The sequence below is a fragment of the Lonchura striata genome, chromosome 28 (genome assembly GCF_046129695.1).
Source record: "Lonchura striata isolate bLonStr1 chromosome 28, bLonStr1.mat, whole genome shotgun sequence".
NCBI classification, from domain to species: domain Eukaryota; kingdom Metazoa; phylum Chordata; class Aves; order Passeriformes; family Estrildidae; genus Lonchura; species Lonchura striata.
Window position 1 is genome coordinate 4,315,979 of NC_134630.1, and position 20,154 is coordinate 4,336,132.

The window sequence follows — 20,154 nt, forward strand, 5'->3', positions numbered from 1 at the left end:
GGCTCCTGACTGGAAAAGCTGCACTTAGCCCCTGTGAGAGTCCAGTTCCCACTGTAGCTGCACTGGCACAATTCCATGTTTCTGCTACAAAAGCATTTTCAGAATGTGACACCCTGTGCCCAACCAGTCAGCAGAACAGGGCCAGACTGGGAGGCAGCAATCCCACCTCCCCGTGCCCCTGGCAAAGACAGGGGTCAGGCAAACATTCCAGACAACACAGGTCTCATCTTGTATTTCAAAAAAAACATTTTATTTACAATATTGTACAGGTTGACAGCCAAGTTAGTGGTTTTCCCTGCCTGAGCAGCAGCAAAACTCATCCCTGGAAAAGAGAGTGAAGAGCAGAGGCTGTGCTATGGGAAATGAGGACAGTGCCCAGAGCCGAGCAGAGCACAGAGCAGCACCTGTGGCCGAGAGCAGGGCTGGGGCTCCTGTGGCCAGCTCAGTTGCCTGCCCCTCCAAGTGTGAGCCCTGCTGGTGGAGGGGAAAGAGAGGGACAGCACCCCAGGACAGGCAACAGCCAGGCAAAGGACAGTGCTCACAGCACTGGGGTGAGGGCTGAGGGCAGCCACCCTGCCACCCCTTCACCTCCAGCCAGGCTTGGTGCCCTCCCCCTGTGCTGGGACAGCAGTGACAGCAAACAATGCAGAGCTCTGTGCCCCACCAGCTGCTCCAGCAGATTCTGTTTGCCCCAGCACCTCCGAGTGAGGCAGGGCTCTCGCTGGGCTGGAAGCTGCACCTTCTTCCCCATGAGATGTGGGACAGAAGAGCATTGCAGGCCAGTGCCCATCATGGCTGGAGCTCCAGAGGTATCCCAGGGCCCTGCAGGCTGCCAGGCTCAGCTGAAGAAATATGTGGAATCCATCACTTGCTTCAGGTTGAATTCACCTGAGGGGAGCAAAGGAGAGGTCAGAGGAGAGCAAGGATGGACAGGGAGAGGGAAGTGGCCTCAGTGCATGAAGGATCCCTGGCCCTGGACTGTGCTGCCCATGGAGCCACTCCACACAGAGGTCAGGCAGAGCCAGATGGCCTGGCAGACACAGGGCTGAGAGATTAGAAGGAGTTAAACTAATTGCCTTAATCCCATTGCATGTATATCATCTAGATCCTGGCAATTACCATGCTGAGTCCCTCGCTCCCATCTCCCAGCAAATACTCATGGTTGGAAACAGATGGGAGCAGAACAAGAGCAGGATGGGAAGAGCTGGGTCAGCCTGGGGGAAATCCCAGGAACTCAGCGAGGATGGCAGGGAGCACTCACAGGAATGCTACAAGGGAATGTGGACGTGCTGGACTGCTCTGCCCCATGGCTCTGCAGTCCAGCATAGGAGAGGAAGCCTGATCCAAGGAGACAGCTCTGGCTTTTTGCCTTTTGGTGGTTTTGGAGCCACTCCATCTCATTCCCCTTGTCTCCAAAATGCTCCTGAGCTCTGCATGTTCCTGTCCCATGCTCCTACCTGTCCTGGGGACATTTGACAGCTGCTCCATCAGTCTCTTCTGCCACTGGGCTATGGGCTCCATGCTGGAGCTGGATGAACTAGAAGGAAGCAAATAAACACAGGTTATCTGGAACCAGGCACATCCTCCTCTGCTCCCTAGTGCAGCCCCTGACAACAGGATTCAGCTCTTCCAAAACAGACCATGCAGCCCAGAGTGAGAGCAGGAGCCCAGCCCCAGCAGCCCAGCAGGGCAGGTCCTAAGGCTGCCAAACCCTCCCCTGGTTCTGCAGCAAGAGGGTGCAGAGCCCTGGGTTTTTACACTGCTGTTGATGGTGATTTGGGTGTCAAGCAAGAATGAAGGACAGCTTCCCCCCAGAGCAAGCCCCAGGCAGGTAACACAACCTGTGAGCACCTGGACACAACCTCTGGGAAGTGGGGGGGAAATCCAACAGGTCAGGAATACCTGCAATACTTCTCCAACATGAACTCAGACAGATCCTGCAGAATCTTCTCGCTGTGCAGAGCCACAAACTGCTGCCGACAGACCTGACCAGGGAGACAACTGTGAGGTGCAGCTTAGCAGGTGTTTTCCCTCCTTCCCGCAGTGACAGGTCAGAGGTGAAGGGCAGGGAAAGCAGCAGGAGTGGGAAGGGGGGGCTGCCAGACAAGGGTGAAAGGAATTAGCCCAGGAAGATGTGAAGTAGAGATTGACCCAAAAGCACAAAAGCCTTTGGGAAGGACCCAGGGCAGGGCAGGGGCACTGGCTGCCAGGGCTGTGTTTAGTGCCTGTTTCCACACTCTCCCCACACACTCCCTGCAGAGTGGGAGGAGAAGGGGCACCAAGAAATCAGCTGCAACCACCAGCAAACATCCCAGGTTCACCTCACTCGGGTGAATCAATCAGCCTATGGAGCAAAGCCCAGGGGAGGCGAGGCCTGGCATGGGCCCAGAGCACAGATCAGCAAGATCTTGCTCCCAAGGGAGCCAGGAGGACACTTTTACCTGGTTCATGACATCCACGGTGAGCGCGTGAGTCCAGTAGCAATCGTGGACTGAGACGAAGGTCAGGCCCTCCCTGCAAGGAGGCAGAGGTGCCATGAAGCAGTGCTGAGACCCCTGTGTGTGATGGAACCACCCCATGCAGAACACCCCTGGCTGGGACAGGAGCAGGGACCACACAAGAGGGAGACTCCCTGCGCAGCAGCTTTTCACAGGGAGGTGGCCAGTCCCAGGATCTCCCTGTCCCTGTCCTGCTGCCTCCTCTCCTTCTCTGCCAGGAACCCCAAATGCCCACCCACAGGGACTCCTCAGTGCCATGTGGTGCCTTGCCCCAGCAATGTTCTCCCAGGAGAGTCCTGAGCCACAGCAGAGCCAGGTGAGAGCCCAGCTGCCCACTCCCTACCTGAGGCAGTGCAGTGCTGTGAGCATCATGTGTGTGGAGTCCAGAGAGTGGATGAAGTTGGGAGGAAAGGCATTTTTCTGCTTCACAGTGTCAGGTTTCCTGCAGGACAAAGTGGGGCACAGAGGAGCTGGGGCATTTCAAGGCCAAAGATGACAGCACTGGCACAGAGACAGTGCCACCCCAGCCTGGGGGTGAGGGGGCTGCCCTGAAGGGCCCCGAGGCCCTGCTGCTCTGTCCAGCTTTCTGCAGCTCAGGGGCAATAACAGGAGCTCTGGCACTCCTTGACAGCTTCCCTGACAGGAAGGCCTTGTCCCCAGAGCACAGGCTGAGGCCAGCAGGGGTGCAGTGCAGGCCATGGTTTTGTACTTACTGGCTGCTGTTGGAGGTTTTCACGCTCAAGCGCTGCATGCCACAATTCAGCTGTGGGGAGAGGGGGTACCAGCTGTCACCCTGCACTGCCTGGCAGCACGGTGGGCTGGGCACTGCCCCACTCTTCTGGAGAGGGGCCTGTGCCTTTCCAAGGTGTCCCAGAACCATGGCAGCTGCCACTGCCCAGTGACATTTTGCCCAGCTCCCCTCCTGAGGCTGCTGGCAGGCATCTGAACCCCTTCACCCTCGCAGGGTGAATTGGCCCGAGGGCTGCTGGGGCTGGGGGGCTGTGAGTCAGCACAGCAGCACGTGGGAGGTGACAGCAGCGAGACTGAGTCACACGAGCCCTGAGGAGGCTCTCGGAGCGGGGAACGGCCCGTGCCCCAGCTGCCTGAGTGGGATGGAGCCACAGAGCTTCCTCACCAGCTCACCCACACACTCCAGGCTCTGCAGGGAGCCATGAGGCTGGAGGATGCGCCTGCACTCAGGGATCCTACCTGCTCTGCAGGCTCACCCACCAGTGATGCCAACCCGGCTGTCTTTGCCCTGCTCCCACCATGGCACAGGGAGGGTGGGCCATGAGAGCTGCCTCTGGACACTCACCACAGTGGATCTGGAGCGATAGTAGGGCTGGATGATGGGGAGCCCCAGCGGTGTGACCCACTGCACCGTCCGGCCCGACTGGGCGATGAGCTTGGCGCTCTCCGTCAGCCAGTTCTTCAGAGGAGGGGAGGAAGCAGCTGGAGTTAGTGTGGAGCTGGGAGACCCCATCCCCTCCCAGCACAGGCCAACCTCACTCCTGCCACAGAGTTTGGTACAATGCCACACCTCTGCGCTGGGGCAGGAGGAGCCTCTCTGGGCCAGGAGAACCATCTCTCCCCTTGGAGCATCCCTTTGTCTACGTATGAATGGACCAGGGAAGGAGAAAAAGTGGGGGTAAAGGGCAACAGGCTCCTTACCTGGATGTCTCGAGTTGCTGAGAACATCTCCTTGATGCTGTTGAACACCTGCTTCACCAGGTAATGAGACGCTTCCCACAAGTACTCCTGGCACAGACCAGAGGCAGAGCCATGGGTCGTACGAAGGGACAGCCAGAGACACGGAGGGAAGTGACAGGATCCAGGGAGAGGGGACACACAGGAATGCTACCTCGGGGAACTCATCGATCTCCTTGAGGCGTTTCTCTATCTGCAGGCGGCCCCCGTAGCGAGTGACCCCGTACACCACCGTCATCACCGTCTGCTTCACCACCTTGCGGCTGATGAAGCCCTGCAGCACCTGGGCAATCTTCAAGCCCCGCTCAGCATCCTTCTTCCGAAACTCCTCCACCTGAGGAGAGTGCCTCAGAGTCAGGGCTGGCAGGAGCCACGCTGGCTCGAGCCCCCTCCGTGCCTGTGGCCTGTGGGAGCCTCCCTGCTGTGCACTGCCTGGCTCAAGCTCCCATCAGGATCCCTGCAGCCCATTTGCACCACCCTGGATGAGAGAAGGCACCTGCTGAAGGGATCCAGCATGGACAACAGTGCCCGCAGAGCCTTCCCTGCTGCTTTGGCACTCTCCCTTGGCAACTGGGTTGTGCCAGCTGGGACAAGGACACAGCCTGACAGTGGCTCAGAACCTGGGTTCTCCTGCCTCTGCCCCCCAGTGATAACTGAGCAAGCCCTGCACCTCCGTGAACTCTTCCTGCTCTCTGGTGTGGTGCTGCCTGGAGAAAACCTGCTGAGACCCAGATGGGAGATGCAGGGTCCAATGCCAGCTGAATGAGCCTCTCAGCACTGTCCCAGTGGCAAATTTCACATCACATCTTGACAAAGACACCAAAGACTTTGTAGCAGGATCAAGGCTGAATCTTTACCCACTCCCTCCAACTCAGCTCAAGGAAGAAAAACCTCATAACCCATAGCCCAGCCAGCTGTGACCAAGGGATGAGGAACAAACACACTTTGCTCTCTTCCACCTCTCCAGCCTAGTTCTCCCAGGCTTCATTCAGGACAAGTGAGGACAGCAGAAATCCCAGGGGATTTCTCACAGCCACCTCTGTAAGGACAGATCTCCAGTCACATCCCACTCGGGGACAGACAGTCCCTGTCTCTCCCCAGCCCTCTGCCTTCTCCTTGGAAGTGGGAGTCACCCTGTGCACACCAAGAGGAGGAGGCAGGTCCAGAAGGACCCCGTGTGTCCCCACAGTGCCTCACCTGCTGGGCCACTGCACTGTAGACATCCTGAGGGAGCCCACAGGGCACCAGGTTGACGGAGGCAGCGCCGCTGAGATCCCGGCCGAGTGCTGCATAGTGCTGCAGCCCATTGCAGGAGCCATCCTGCCGGAAGAGCACGAGGAAAACAAGGAGTCAGTGTGTGGACAGAGCCCTGCTCATCTGTTCCTCAGACATTTTTGGAGGTTCCAGGCCCTGGTCAGAAGCATTTGAGACCCTGGCAGGCAGCTGGAAACAGCTGTGATTTTTAGTTTGAGCCATGGAATGATTTACCAACTTTGAAGGTGGAACAAGCAGTCACAAAAATTTAGATATTATAGTAGAAGTAGTTACAAAGTAGAGGGGAGAATTTTTTAGTATTGTGCAAGCGGGTTTTTACTTTGTACATGGGGGTCAGAGGTTTTAAGATGGAGGAATGTAGGCCAGTCCTGTTCCTCGTCTTTCTTCTTCCTTACCTCCATGTTCTTGGTGATGTTGGCACTCACAAATTGGTTTAGAGTAGAAAAACACCATTTAATATAGGTAATAGGCATTGGGAAAAACTGTAACCATGTAACATGTAATGTACCATATAAAAGACAGCAGCAGCCCTGGGCGGGGAGAGAAGAAGCAGTCGGGGTCAGAGAGGATGTCAGGGTGTGTGTGTGCCTCTGCCTGAGCTGTGAGCAAACCACGGCAGCTCCAGGAGAAAATCTTTTAGATAACTTGCAATAAACTGCCTTGAGACCGAACAACAGAGACTACTGAGCTTTTCTTTGGGAGCACGGGCTGGAGGAGAGACTTTTCCACCACACAGAGCCCCTGAACCAGGCCAGGGTTCCATCCCTAACTATTGTGACTTGTGAGGTTTAAAATCAGAAACCTCACATCACCACTTCTGCGGGTTTCCAAAGACATCAGAGCTCTGTGGAAACATTGAAAACCAAAAAATTGGGAAAACACCGAATACATCTGGACTGCTAAAAGCAGCCCCAAGAACCAGCAGTCAAAACAACCTGAGCAGTGGGATCAGAGGCAGGAAAAGGCAGGCCAAGCCAGAGATCCCTCAGGAAGCCCCAGCTGGCTCTGCAACTCCAGACAGCTGCACTGCCAGAAGATGAAAACATCCCTTTGACAGAAACCAGCTCCCTCACAGATTTCCCAAAGCTGCATCAGAGGCATGATGAGTGTCTGCCACAGCAGCTGCCCTTGCAGCCCTCCTGGAACCAAGAGCAGCTTGGGTGAGACAGACAGGACCTGAATGATGGTGCAGGAAGATCTTGGTTCTCCCCAGACTGCACTGGCAGTGATGTTTCTTACAGATGTGCTGCTGTTCCTGGCCCCCTGTGCTCTCCCTGGTCACAGGGAGCCACTCCAGGACTCCACGACTGTCAGCCACAGCTACTCCAGGACTCCAGGACTGTCAGCCACAGCTACTCCAGGACGCCAGGACTGTCAGCCACAGCTACTCCAGGGCTGTCAGGTTCCTCAAGCAGGGGCCCCTTTCTCCTGCACTCTCTCCCCACTCCCTGCAGTGCGGAAAGGCAGCGCCAGGACCTGACGGCTCCGTTAATTCAGCACTGATGACTCAGGCTGAATGACACTCTGGCACTCTCCAGAAGAAGTCCTTGCTGATATTTCATTAGCTGCACCCGCCACACACCCCCAGCTGCTCTCTTGACCTTTTGTTGTCATCAAAATATCAGACCTGACTGCCTCATTCATATTCCAGACTATCACTACTGGCAGAAGAACTGCTGCCCTCCCCACTCAATCATGGCCACTTGATCTCCTCCTAAGAGAAAGGAGCAGTGGCCCTTACCCATAGCCACTATCAACCTTGTCCCAGTGAAGCCACGGAGGACAGGTGTCTTCAGGGAGCTGAGCAGCACCTGAGCAGGGACACGGCACATAGTGACAGGCTACTGAAGGTGGGGGACAAGCACATCTGTCCCTATGCCCTCAGAATTCCAGACTTGCCATATTTGCTCTTGCAGAGCTGCTTGGCTTCAGGAGTGCAGCAAAGGCCTCCAAAGCACAGCTCTGAGCACTCCAGACAGCCAGGTGTTGCCCTGCTGGGCTGAATTCCAGTCCTGGTCCTGTGGCTGCAGATGGTGACACTGGCCTGGCGCTCACCCTGAGGCAGCTGCCAGCGATCTCCCAGCTGGGTTCTGCTCAAGCCAAGGGAAGCCAGGCAGCCCTGGGTTGAACCAGCTCATGGATGGCTGCAGGCAGCAGCAAATCACCAGAGTTCTCATGCCAAGATGGCAAACACTGCATTTTCATTCCTAATAAAACCTAGCCGTGTGGAGCAGGGATTGCAGAGCTGGAGACCTGGATGCTCCTTTCCTGCCCTGCTGAGCCCCACACGGGCTGTGAGGACCTGCCAGGATCCTACCTGGTGAACCGGGAAGTGTGAGATGTAGGCTGCCGGATCTGGGGACCTTGAGGCTTTGGCGATTTCCATACAGCATGCCAAGGCTTGCCAGGGCTCATCAGTGTCCATCCACCACTTCCTGCCCTGGGAATGAGAAAGCCCAGGCTGGAGGGAGCAGGCAGTGCTCCTGTGCCCCTCAAATCACAGGTAGGAGCCCCTGAGATATGCTGAGCACAGCACCTCCTCCCACCATGCCTCCACTTCCCTAGTTTTACATCATGTCTTCAGACAGAAGCAGGTTATTTAGGAATCTCTGCATTGCTTTCTCCCTTTTTACCTCTCAAAAATCTATCTTTCAAAATTTTTTTGTTTCAAAATCGATTCTGATTTCCATTTTATTTCACTTCCCGGAAGCTCCCACATACCGTGAGTGGGCGGTCAGCCGAATCCAGGATGTCCTCCATGATTTCATTGGCATACTCCAGCCGCTCCTGCAAGGCGTTCTTCTTCTTCAGCCCCGTCAGGTTGATGAGGTGGATCTTCAGCCAGTCGAGTCCCCTGGGCCCCAGCGGCCTCCCCTCTGCGAAGAGCAGGATGGCCCGGGTGACATCGTTGCCCAGGTGGTTGAAATAGGGCGGGCAAGGGTACGTCCTGCCACGGAAGTCCATGTTGTGAGGGAACCAGAACACCTTGTCCCTGACATAGTTGGCGATGGAGAGCTTGTAGAGCGCGTCCATGCGCAGGCTGTGCATCTCTGCGGCCTTCTTCTTGCACAGGAACACCTCGTGCTTGAAGGACTTGCTCCAGCTGGAGGAATTGCTGGGAGGAGTGGGAGGCTTGGGAGCCTCAGAGAGGGGTGGTGGGATGTCCAGCTTCTCGTTGCCTTTGTCGTTGAAGATGGAGATGATGATATCCAGCACTGGCTGGTTGATCTTCCAGGCGCAGTTGCCCAGCTGGTTCAGGGCATCCAGCACGGGGTGGAGGTTCACGAGGGGACACTGCTCCAGGAGCTGCTGGTGGTGGGTGGTCTCGTCCATGAAACGCATCAGCTTGGTGTCATTGAGGACAAAGGCACCGAAACTAGGCGAGGTCCAGGGCACCGGCGGGCACAGCATGGGCATGGCGGAGGAGTTGAAGGTCAGAGTGGTCTCTGCAGCGTTTGACACAAGCTGGGAGAAGATGGGATGGGGCCTTATCAGCCCGACCTGGAGAGGAGGATCAGCAGCAGAGGATTAGGGCTGGAGCGTGGAAGAGCCTGTGGTCAGTCAGCCATTCCACATGGATCATGCCAAGTAAGGAGAGAACCCACACAGAATCAGGGGCTCCTCAAAGCATCCCTGAGCAGGAATGGCAGCAAGGACAGAGAAGGACCTTGCAAGGGTCTGGTTTTGAGGAAGGGGTATTCTGCACAGCCCTAGAGCCCCCAGGATGAGGCTCACCTGCCAGTTACTGTAGAAGGAGTAGACATGGTAGAGGACAGGGATAGGCTTGGACTCCAGGCGACGATTGAGGATGTTCCTGGGCACCTTAACAGCCTTCACCAGGAGCTCCAACATGTGCATGCCCAGGCGCATGAGGAGCACACACGGCCAGCTGCAGGTCTTCAAGTTCAGGGAAGGCCCAAAGCCTGCTTCTGCCACCAGCTTCTCCCAGTATTCCCTTGGCATGTACTGTTTAGGCTGGGAGGTGGAAGGAGAAAATTGAGGGGCTTTGCTGGATGGGATCAATCTACCTGGCTCTGAGAAGGACTCTCCTATCAGAGGTTCTCCCTGATAAGGGTGTTTGGGGAAGGAGGGCTGAGGAGGCTGGGCTGAACCAAACAGTGAGAATGGGAATAGTAGCACTGCAAAGTCCTTCCTCTTGCCACACTCCAGGGCTGACACCCTGTCCCCACGGCATCCTGCCCCTCCTGCCCAGACTGCAGACCTGCCTGCCTCTATGAGCACTCAGCTCTGAGAACAACCTGCTCCCCTGGCCCTTGAGGTGCCCATGGCAGTGCCCTTGGCCCCTTTCTCCTCTGTTGTCCTCTCCTTCCCTGCAAAGCTCAGAGCTTTCCTGCATGGCACTCCTGGCTCTGAGGGATCCTCACCTGGCTGTCCTTTGCCAGCAGCTGGATGTAGTTCTCATAGATCTCCTGCACCTTCTCCAGCTGGCCGCTGCGCAGCTTCCTCTGGATGATGTACCTGTCGTAGACTTTGGAGCCCAGCTCCCTGGCCAGGACTGCCAAGGACTCACCTTGTGGAGACAGATCGTTGAGGATCTGGGAAAGGGCAAGGCAAAAAGGGTCTTAGGAAGGAGGAACAGAGAGACATAGCAGAGAGACAGAGAGGGAGTTAAAGCTGCTGTGCAGGGAGCACAGAAAGATGCTGATTTCCATGATACTGAACAGATGGTGAGGAAGGAAAAACAACCAGGACAGAGCATGGATTTCTCTGTGCAGAGAGCCTGCAGCTAAAAACCTGGTAAACCTCTCAGGAAATTCCAATTTGGCTCAAGTGGGACATTAGTGCTCTGTGACAGCCCCATGGCTGATAGTCCAGCCCCACTCCTGGTAGGGTAGGACAGGCACCTACCTGCATCATGATGTCCACATACTCCTCATCTGGAAGCAGACACAGGTAGGGGTAGAGGATGTTGTACTTGGACAGCCTCTTGGGCCTGGCCATGCTGCGCTTGGAATTCTGCAGGGCCTGGAGGGTGGCATCGTGCCACTGGGAGCGGAGGGCGCCCAGCAGCTCACGCTGCATGGAAAAGGAAGGAAGGTCAGTGAGAGCTGCCCCTCTTTGGCTTGTGCAGCCTCAGCTCTCACCCACAGGTTCTGAGGGCTGCCCCAGAGCCCTGACTTTACCGCTTTGACAGCCTGTGGGGTCAGGGGCTTGGCTGCCTCCACTGACTCGATGGTCACGGTGTTCTTCAACTCCATCTCCAGCTGCTGCTGGAAGCGCTCCTGCAACTCCTTCACGGAGAAATCCAGCTTGGGGTACGACACCATCGTCTCCTGCAATGGGACAGAGGCAGTCAGTGCCAAAACTGGGAAGAGGAGAAGCCATGCTCATTCTCCCAGCTTCCCTGCAAGAGGAACAATTGTGGTACAACTGTGGGCTGAAAGCACCTCGCTGGGACCTCTGGATCCAGAGGCTGCTCTGCTCCTGTGCTATGGCCAAGCACCTCCCCAGGCACCCCCTGCCATGCATGGAGCCATCTCCAGCCCCCTGCAAGCCCTCCGCTTTGCTGTTCCCCTGTAAGGGAACAGCCTGTACAGCTGTAAGGCTGTAAGTAATGTCATTCATCTGATGATTTGTGTGGGCTATCAGGCAGAGATCAGGTTATAAGGTTTTTTTCTTGCTAGCCCTCCCCTGGGCTGTACCTAAGAACACCTGTGAATACCATGTGGCCAGCTTCAACACCTCCCTGAGGGCTGTGGCTTACTCTGGAATAGAAGTCCTGGAGCAGAGAAGACTTGCAGATCTTGGGGCTGGGTGGAGGAGGCAGCTGGTAGTTGGGCTGGACAGTCCTGATGGCCCACAGCACCATCTCCTTCTCATCTTCCTCAAACAGGCACTTTTGGAAGAGCTCATCCACATGGAAGCCACTGCTGTTCAGCTGCTGCAGGTATCTGAGGAGGAGCACAGGACAGGCTCGATCTTCCCCAAGGGCCTGAGCATGTTGTACAGAAGCTGCCTCAGCTCAGCCCTTCCCACAAGGTCACCACCCGCCTCAGGTTACAGGGATCGGGTGTCCATCCCTCACCACTGCAGAGCTGCCTGGGCAGAGAGGCCGAGCTGCCCACAGGCTGCCCCACAGCCGTGCTGCACTGACACAGCTCCACAGCCTCCAGCAGTCAGAGTCAGCTGACTGGAGACATTCCCCTGAAGGCATCTAGAACGTGTCAGCAGCCAAAGGACAGAGAGACCAGTGATACATCGCTGATGTTCAGCACTAGTGCATCAGAAGCTTTCTACATCCATGGGAGAGGAGCTGGCTGTGCCTCCAGCCCCAGGCACTGCCCCTAGGCCCAGCCTGTGGGATCTTCCAGGGCTCTTTCAGCTGCTCACTTTAGCACTGACATTTCCCTGTCCATTAGGAAATCTAGCTGAATCTCCTGTCCAAGCTCCTCTGGAGAGCCCTGCAAGAGCCAGCTATGTGACTGAGCCCACCAAAATGTGCAAACTCCACAGAAGTGGCATAAAAACAAACAGAGGAGCTAAGCCAGGCAGCAACGGAGGGGCCAGAAGGAGCGAGATGCCTGGATGTGTGTGGAACCAAGGAGTCCCTGACTGGAGAGAGTCTCTCCCAGCCCAGCTCCGGGGAGAACAGTGCCTGTTTTCTCCTTCTACATCTCCTCTCCCTGCACAATTTCAGACAAACTCCCCAGCAGCTGGGGTGGCAGAGAGGGTGCTCTGCCCACACCAAAATCTGGCCATGAGAAGTGGCTCAGAGCATCCAGGTGGGCACACAGAAGGGGCAGCTCTTCCTGACCCCAACCCACTGCAGCTCTCCAAGCACAGCATGTGCAGCTGCTGCCCCTAAGGCTCAGCAGCACCTGAGGCAGCTGTTACCTCAGGATGGTTTTGGGAGGTGACTTGGTCCGGCCCATGCACTCCAGGGCCACTGCGTAGGATTCCAGGTTGGGCCGGAGGCTGGAAGACTCCAGGATGGAAAACAATCGCTCCAGGCGGTTCAAAGAGCCCTGCAGGTGAGAAAGGAAGGAGGCTGTGCTCACTGAGAAGGGAAGGAGGCTGTGGACACTGACACCAGCAGCTCCAGAATCACAGCTCCATGCCCCTCTACTCCTGGATCAGATTTAGTCACACCTACCCTACCCTTTCCCCACTCCTTTCTTCCTCCCCAAGCCACCTCCCACAGATCTGTGGCCCCATGCCAGCTCAGTCCCCCTTGCCAGAAGCGCTGCTTGAACACTTGCTGAAGTGACAAGCACAGGTAAAACCAGCTGGAGGCAGTTCCTCACGGGCCAGCCCCTCTCCCACCCGGAGCAGCACAGCTCGGTGTTACAGTGCATTTGGACATGCCTTTTCCCCATTCCCTGGGACCCCTGTGACTCTGATCAGATAACCCTGGACCCTCCTTCCTGCCCTGACAGGGTTGGTGGAGAGCCAAGGAGCCCTCCCTGTCCAGAGCCTGGATAAACCCCTGACATTTCCTGTTCGTGCTCTTTACCCCGCTCTCCCCATGGACATCACAGAATAAAGAGAGCTGCACCATCATACATCGGGGTAAGAGCCTCTTTTGGAAATCTTTGCCATCTCCTGATATTCCTCCCCTCAAAGCCTTGGATCTCTGGGCTAGCCTGGCAATTTAGGGGCTGAGAGGGGGGGAACATCAGCTTGGTACCTTCCTGGCCCAGATGCGCATGACGATGTTGAAGGCACCGGTGTCCAGCAGCTTGCCCTTCACGGCAGAGCTGTGGCACAGCAGCAGGTACCGCTCGGCCTCCTCCGCCTGCTGCAGGAACAGGAAGCACTCCAGGTTGGACTGGATGGTCTGCTGCAGCGCCTGCTGGTTACTCTTGTCCTTTGGCATCCTCTGAGGCCTCTTCAGCTCTGCAGCCTCCTTCATCTCCCTGGGCTTGCTGTGAGGGCTGCCAGAGCTCTGGTTCCAGGCAGTGGCTGCTTTTGTCTTTGGGATCTTTGGGCTCTTCATGGTTTTTACTGGGGGTCTGGTCTCTGCCTTGACCTCCACCTTGGCCTGGCCCTCCAGAGCCAGGGAGGCAGCACTGGGCAATTCCTGCTTCATCTTCAGCTGCTGGCTATACATCTCCTTCTGCAACTTTTTGGCCCAGGTGTTGGACTGGGCCAGGCCATCACCTCTGGCAAGGGGCTGCTTCTCCTTGGGGCCAGGGACCACAGCCTCCTGGTACTTGTCATTGTCCAGTGCTGCCAGTTCCACTTTGCTGACCGTCACCTCTGGGACGTTACTGCCTTGCAGCTGCTTTGCTCGAGCTTTCAGCACTAGTGGGAAAGAGAGAGGTGATGGGAGATGAGGCACAACAAAAGGCTCTGTCCTGTCCTCACTCTGGAAGTACCAAGATCATGTTGAGAAAAAAGGGTTCACACAAGAACTTCATCCCTCCTTGGCCAGCCCTGCTCCAAAACAGAGATACCAACCTCTGTCTCTCTGAGATCTACCTGCAAGCTGGAGCCCACCTCAGCATCCCAGGAACCCAGCAGTGTCACTGCCAGGGAAAAAGCAACAGCCCAGGCTGGTCTGACTGCTGTCTCACCTTCCAGCAGCTCTGTCCTCTCACAGGTGCCACTTCTGTTCGCCTTCTCCTTGGTGCTGGCAGAGGAGTAGCTCCTGAAGATTCTCCATGGAATCCCTGCCAAGGAAGAACACAGAGGTGTGGGGGTCAGAGGAGGTTCACACCTTCACACATTCCCTGTCCCTTGCTCTGCCCCACGGCCCCAGCTGGACACAGCGTGGACAGAGTGAGCACGGGATGTTTCTCAGCAGCAGCACAGGAGGGCAGGAGGGACAGGGACAGCCCTGGAACCAGAGGCTCAGAAGGAACATGACCCAGGGACACCACAAAGCCAGCGCTGTCAGTGAGGTGGCAGCATCCCAAGACCCCCATAGCAGGCGGGCTCATGTCCCACAGCTGGGACAGACCCAGAGCCCCCGCATCAGCCCTTTGGAGAGCCACAACACCCCAGCACTCCCACAGCCCCGGCTCCACCCCTGGGGTACCCACGACGCAAAAAGACCCTTCCACCTTCCATGTGATCCCACAGAGCGCTCAGCACCGTGGGACGTCCCGGCCCATCTCCGTCCGCACACTCGGGCCGTGTGCCGGTCTCCTCGTGTCCCCGCGGGTCCCTCATGCCCCCCGGTGCCCCCGTGTCCCCCCGGTGCCCGTTCCCGCTCACCGGGGCCCCGCAGCCCGCCCGGGCCCCTCAGCACCGCCCGCAGCCTCAGCAGCGCCATCCCCGGGCCACGCGCGCCGCCGCGCATGCGCCATGGCGCCGCGCCGCCGCGGGGCGCGCCGGGAGCGCGAGTCCCGCCGCTGCGGACTACAGCTCCCATGGGGCAGCGCGGCCGCGCCCCGCGCCCCCTGGCGGCCGCGGCGGCCCCGACGGGTGGGCTCGGGCGGGCGCGGATCGCGGGACGCGGATCCCGGGCGGCGGCGGAGCCCGGGGAACACGCGGAGCCCGGCTGACCCCGGCTCTCCGGACCGAGCTGGGCGTGTCTCCACCGTCTGACACCACCGTCCCCACGTCCCGGCCCACAGCAGCCCCGCGCCCTCCGTCTCTCCCCACGCTCTGAGCAGCGCTCGTCCCTTGCCCGCCCATCGCAGCTGACGGCGGATACCGGAGTGTGCGGTGCCCAACCGGGCGCCCCGCGGTCGTAAGCGAGTGACCGCGGCCGGTGACCCGGGACAGCCGTCGGGGCGCCGATTTATGAATGGGAGGCGCCGCCCCAGCCCCCGGCCCGCCCATTCGCCGCCGCCGCCCCGCCCCGGGCCGCCCATCGCTGGCCGCTCGCGCCGTCGGGGCCGGTCGCCGGTCGCCGCCGTGGCCATGGCCCATCGCCTGCTGCCCGCCTGTCGCCCGCCGCCCGTCGCCATGAGGCGCGGGGGCCCCGCCGCCATCGCCGCCTGCCTCGCCGGGGCACTCGCGGTGCTGGCGGGGCCGGGGCCGGGACCGGGGCCGGGGCCGGGACCGGGGCCGGGCAGTGCCACCGGCACCGGCCGGCGGCCCCCCCGCAGCTACGGGCATCTGGAGGGCGACGTGCGCTGGCGGCGGCTCTTCTCCGCCACCCGCTTCTTCCTGCGCATCGACGGCAGCGGCGGCGTGGAGGGGACGCGCTGGAGGGAGCGGCCGGGCAGTGAGTGGGGACAGACCGGGACCGGGACGGGGACGGGGACGGGGACGGGGACGGGGGAGAGCCGGGATCCGGGGCCGTCCCCCGCCCACGACGGGCGAGGCGCGATCCCGCCGGCTGCCGGGGCTGCCGGGGCTGCGGCGGGCGCTGCTGGGGCTGGACCGGGGCGGAGGCTGGACGGAGGCGCCTCGGGCCGGCGACGGGAGCATTCCATGCCCGGCCCGGAGGGAGCCCGCAGCTCTTCCCTCCGGGAAATAGCAGCCAAAGTTCCCGGTCCTCCGGGGGCGCGGGAGCGGCGGGTCCCCGCTGTCCCCCGGCGCTCCGGGAGTGCAACCGGCGGCGGCTGCCCTCACCCCCGTCACTGCGCTGTGTGAGCCACGAGAGGGGCGCGGACACCGGCGAGCACTGCCCAGGGACCCGACGTTGCTTTCCCAGTGGCTGGGGTGTCCTAGGGGGTCTCTCGGGGGTCCCTTGTCCCATCTGGTCCTGCCAGTTCACGATGCCCCTCTGCCTCGCCTTCCTCATGGACTGGAGGATCTGATCGTTCCCCCACTAACACATTCGGGGGGAAAAAGGCTGAGGATGGGAGGGGGGGGATGCAGGAAGTTTTGCGGTGATGCTGGCACCAGAATGGAGCATCTGTCCAATTCCCGTCGGAGGGGACCATGGAGCAGCCGCTGCCTGCAGAGCAGGTTGGGACTCAAGACAGCTGGGTGGGCAGAGGGACAACATCCCCAAGGATGTGGCAGTCACCGTATGACTTCAGCAAGAGTCAGGGCTGCAAGTGCCCATCGGGGTGCAGCGCCCCAGCCCCTGGGACAGGGATGGGGGCACCAGGCTGGCAGGACAGTAGCTGCACAAGGAGGGGGATCTTGGAAAAGGGGATGCCTGATCATCCCCCAGATGCCCTGACGGGGTGTTGGGGTTTGGGGCAGGAGGGTTGCAGCAGCCCCAGCCCATGTCCTGGTCCAGCAGGGGCTGCCCTATCTCCCAGCAGCCACAGGACACGGGAGCCAAGCCCAGCCCAGGGAACCCTGCTGTGGTGTCGGAGGCTGTCGGGAGTCCCGAACAGGCACGCTGCCAGCACAAAGCACCCCAACACGTTCCCTCGATGGTGTGGCCATGGGACCTGGCAGGCAGAGCAGCTCCGGGCTGTACATGAGGCTCGCTCTGCTTATCTGTGTGCGCCTGGGCTGGGCGCGGGCTCTGCTCCACAGCCCTCGCAGAAGCTGCCGGACCAGCCCCACTGGCAGCTCTAGGGTGGCGGGGCATCTTCCAGGGACTCCCCCACCTCAAGCCCTGCCTCTGCCCCAGCCTCCTCGAGACCCCTCTGGGGTGAGTGTGAGACTGGGAGCACTGGGAGCTGGCTCTGGCCAGGTACTGGCCAGGCACCTGCAAACAAAGGGCGGCAGGGCCAGCCCGAGCACTGGGGACAGAAGGGGGTTATTTTTAGAAAAGTGCAAGTCCTTATAAATAGCAGCAGCTTCAGACGGTGATCAAGTGGGACGGATTCACAAGCATTTGCTCAGCCCTTCCCCTCCACAGCCTGAAGCAGCTGGGCTGAAAAAATCCCGGGGGAGCCCTGACAGTGCCCCAGTGCTGTATCCACCCTGTCCGCCCCCAGCCTCCCGCAGGCAGGGATGCCCGGGGAATGCCAACAATGCCAACCAACAACTGATGAAAGCCCTTGCCCAGGGGCTGCAGCCCCCATGCTGTCTGTCGTCCTCCCACGCTGTCCAGCCCGTGCAGCGGTGCCCAGTGGCAGATCCTGCTGTGCTCCAGCCCTTCCTGCTGCCCTGCCCAGGACTGGACATTCCTTCTCCCCTTCCCACTGTGCGGTGTTCCTGGCGGGCGGCGGGGCGGGCAGCGGCGCTCCGGGCTGGCCGGCGTGAGGCAGTGCAGGAATCCAGAGGCCCCGATGATGCTCTGGGTGTTTCCCGTGCCAGAGCCGCTGGTCTGACCACATGCCTTTCCCATTAGCGGCCGAGCCGGAGCTCGGCGGTCGGGGCACACACACGCCAGCCCAGCTGTGGCTTCACAGCCCGGCTGCAGCCGCCCCCCCGGGCTCATCCTCGTGTCCTGCAGTGCTCCTTCGCCTGCCAGCCCACAGTGCTGGGCACGGGGCCGCTTGTCATTGCTTGTGCCACCAGGAAATCAGGCATCCACAGATGGCACTGACCTGGGCTACTGCTCCCGCAGAGCTCTGCCTGCGTGCCTTTGTCCACCATAACACGACGTGTGTTGTCGCTGCCACCCCCACGCACACTTGGCCCTTTCAAGAGCCACGCCAGCCTCAGAGCCCTGCGTGTGCCAGGGCTGGGCGCTGGGGAGGCGGGTCAGGTCCCCGGGGCACTGCGGGCACGCTGGGGATGGATGAACGGGCAGAGCTGCCAGTGAGGGGAGGGCACACACGAGGTTGTGCTTGGCATCGCTCCCGCACAGCCCCGCTTCTGGGAAGTGGCTGGACCCTGGGGAGGAGAGGAGTAAAGATCAAACCTTCCTTGGATCAGAGGTTCCCCCTCCCACTGCCAGCTTGGGCTGCAGCCCTTGTTCCTCTGGCTGCTCTGGCTCTGGCTGAGGATCAGCACCTCCCTCCCTCTGGAGGGACTCTGTGGCTATAGAAGCAGCATTGGGGCAGGGCCCCTCAGGGAGGTTGCCCGTCCCTCCCTGGCTCATGCCGTGCTTCCCTGTCCCGCAGGCATCGTGGAGATCCGGTCGGTGCGTGTCGGCGTCGTGGCCATCCAGGCGGTGCACACCGGCTTCTACCTGGCCATGAACAAGCGGGGGAGGCTCTACGGGTCGGTAGGTCGGACGCTGCCTCCTGGGAGGGACTGCACCAGAGTCAGAGGCTCAGGGCAGAGTTGGAACAGGCTCCTGGTGTCCCGTGCCCTGACCTGCTCCCCAGCAGGGGACTGCACCCACCAAGCCCCTCTGCCCCATGGGGACCAGAGAGGAACCGGGGTCCTGCCCTGCCCAACTCTCGGGGTCCGAGGGGCTCCAGCTGAGCATAGCCACCCCTCACTCCCTTCCCTCTCCTGCCAGAAGGAGTTCAGCTCCAACTGCAAGTTCACGGAGCGCATCGAAGAGAACGGCTACAACACCTACGCGTCGCTGCGCTGGCGGCACCGTGGCCGCCCCATGTTCCTCTCGCTTAATAGCAAGGGCAGGCCACAGCGAGGGGGCAAGACACGCCGGCAGCACCTCTCCACACACTTCCTCCCCATGCTCGTCAGCTGAACACCGTGGGCAGCTCCAGACGGTCCTGTAGGAAAAAAGAACCAAAGAAAAAAATGTTGTTTTATTTATGTACATATCTATTTTTTGCTATTTATTGCTTTATTTTTAATGCATGGCAGAGGAGGGATATGGAAGGTAGATGCTCCAGACTCGGCCGTGCGGGGCTGTGGCTCTCCTACTGTTCCCAAATTTGCTCTAAACCAGGACACCCCAGCACAGAGCCGGTGTGGTGGAGCCAGGGAGCATGACCGGAGCAGGGGCCAGGATCTGCTACTGGCATCTCTGCAGGGCTGGGATGTACCAGCAGGTTGTCTGTGTCTGAGCTTCCGTGGCAATTAAAGCTGTGTTCATGGTATGGAACAGGAGCAGTTCTTGGAGCTTTGATGGTGAACTTGGCTTGGGATGGGAGGGATTGGCTCCCGTGTGGTTGTGGCTGCAGCCACCAGTGTCATCTCTGCTGCCACTGGCAGGGAGCCCAGCTGGTCCTTTGCCACATCCAGGTCTTCATTGACCCCCATCCACCCTGCAGGAAAACAGCCATGGTGGTTCACTGGCAGAAAGGAGGGAGCAGGAGGAGCAGGAGCCAGCCCAGATCCTCAGGCAGACAGCTCTGGGGCTGCCCCTGGCCACAGCCAGTGCCAGTCAGTCCTGCAGCCCATCTCCACATCCTCATCCCCAACAAAAACACAGCTGGGACAGTGGTGAGGGCAGCATGGCCAGGAATAGCACCTGCACCTCAGCCTCCTGGCCAGGGTACATCCCTGCGCCACCTCATGCCCGCTGTGGCCAGGCCCAGCATCCCGGTCACTGTCACGTCAGACAGAGCAATGGCCCCAGCAAAAACCACCAAACTCGTTCCATTTCTGACCCAACCAGCTCCAAATGAGTGCGAGAGGGAACAGCCACTGTATTAACCATGTGGTGACTGTGGTGAGCCCCTGCCAGGTGGGCAGCAGCTGCCACACACCCACCCAGGACTTTGCTCGGCCCACTGAGCCATCTGAGCACTGCTCACACATGAGAAATCATTCCCAAGTGCCTGGGGGAGTCAGAACCCAATCACAGCTGAAAGAGTGGGAGAGGGAAGGTGTTTCCAGGTCTCTTGTTTGGTGACTAAACAGCAAAGCCTCTCCTCGGTGTCGGGTCAGCCAATGGACACGTGCAGGTTCAGCCAGGACCTTCTTGCTGCCACCCACCTCACCAGCCCAGGCTTCTGGCTCAACCCCTGGCAGAGGATGAGCCATTAACCCCGACACACCAGTCCCGAGATAAACCCTCCTGTGAGATGAAAGGCGCCGCCAC

At 59.4% G+C, this 20,154-nt stretch overlaps 2 protein-coding genes across 2 annotated transcripts; one reads left to right on the forward strand and one right to left on the reverse strand.

Annotated features, from left to right (window-relative positions):
* Positions 1 to 238: 238 nt before the first annotated feature.
* On the reverse strand, positions 239 to 14,744 carry POLRMT (RNA polymerase mitochondrial). The gene is made up of 21 exons (XM_021540109.3): positions 14,661 to 14,744; positions 14,018 to 14,113; positions 13,129 to 13,745; positions 12,336 to 12,466; positions 11,206 to 11,392; positions 10,625 to 10,774; positions 10,350 to 10,517; positions 9,866 to 10,036; positions 9,216 to 9,455; positions 8,202 to 8,981; positions 7,798 to 7,920; positions 5,403 to 5,525; positions 4,360 to 4,539; positions 4,170 to 4,256; positions 3,814 to 3,927; positions 3,212 to 3,261; positions 2,842 to 2,940; positions 2,442 to 2,514; positions 1,903 to 1,985; positions 1,458 to 1,537; positions 239 to 888 (listed from the first exon to the last, which is right to left on the reverse strand). Exons 1-21 carry the CDS (start codon positions 14,716 to 14,718, stop codon positions 839 to 841), a joined length of 3,660 nt encoding a protein of 1,219 aa, XP_021395784.3. The 5' UTR covers positions 14,719 to 14,744; the 3' UTR covers positions 239 to 838.
* A 612-nt stretch (positions 14,745 to 15,356) lies between these two features.
* Positions 15,357 to 19,212, forward strand: FGF22 (fibroblast growth factor 22). The gene is given in 4 exon segments (XM_077788799.1): positions 15,357 to 15,618; positions 18,314 to 18,441; positions 18,444 to 18,576; positions 18,608 to 19,212. Coding segments are annotated over 4 exon segments (768 nt in total). The 3' UTR covers positions 18,853 to 19,212.
* Positions 19,213 to 20,154: the final 942 nt, after the last annotated feature.

What these genes read in the sequence shown, in the direction of transcription:
- POLRMT (XM_021540109.3), bottom strand. Translation starts at nt 14,718, where the DNA reads ATGGCGCTGCTGAGGCTGCGGGCGGTGCTGAGGGGCCCGGGCGGGCTG. An exon ending in TGCTGGCAAAGGACAGCCAG is followed by an intron (nt 9,456 to 9,865) that starts GTGAGGATCCCT and finishes TCCACCTCCCAG; the next exon opens with CCTAAACAGTACATGCCAAG. An exon ending in AAAACCTCCAACAGCAGCCA is followed by an intron (nt 2,941 to 3,211) that starts GTAAGTACAAAA and finishes TTTGTCCTGCAG; the next exon opens with GAAACCTGACACTGTGAAGC.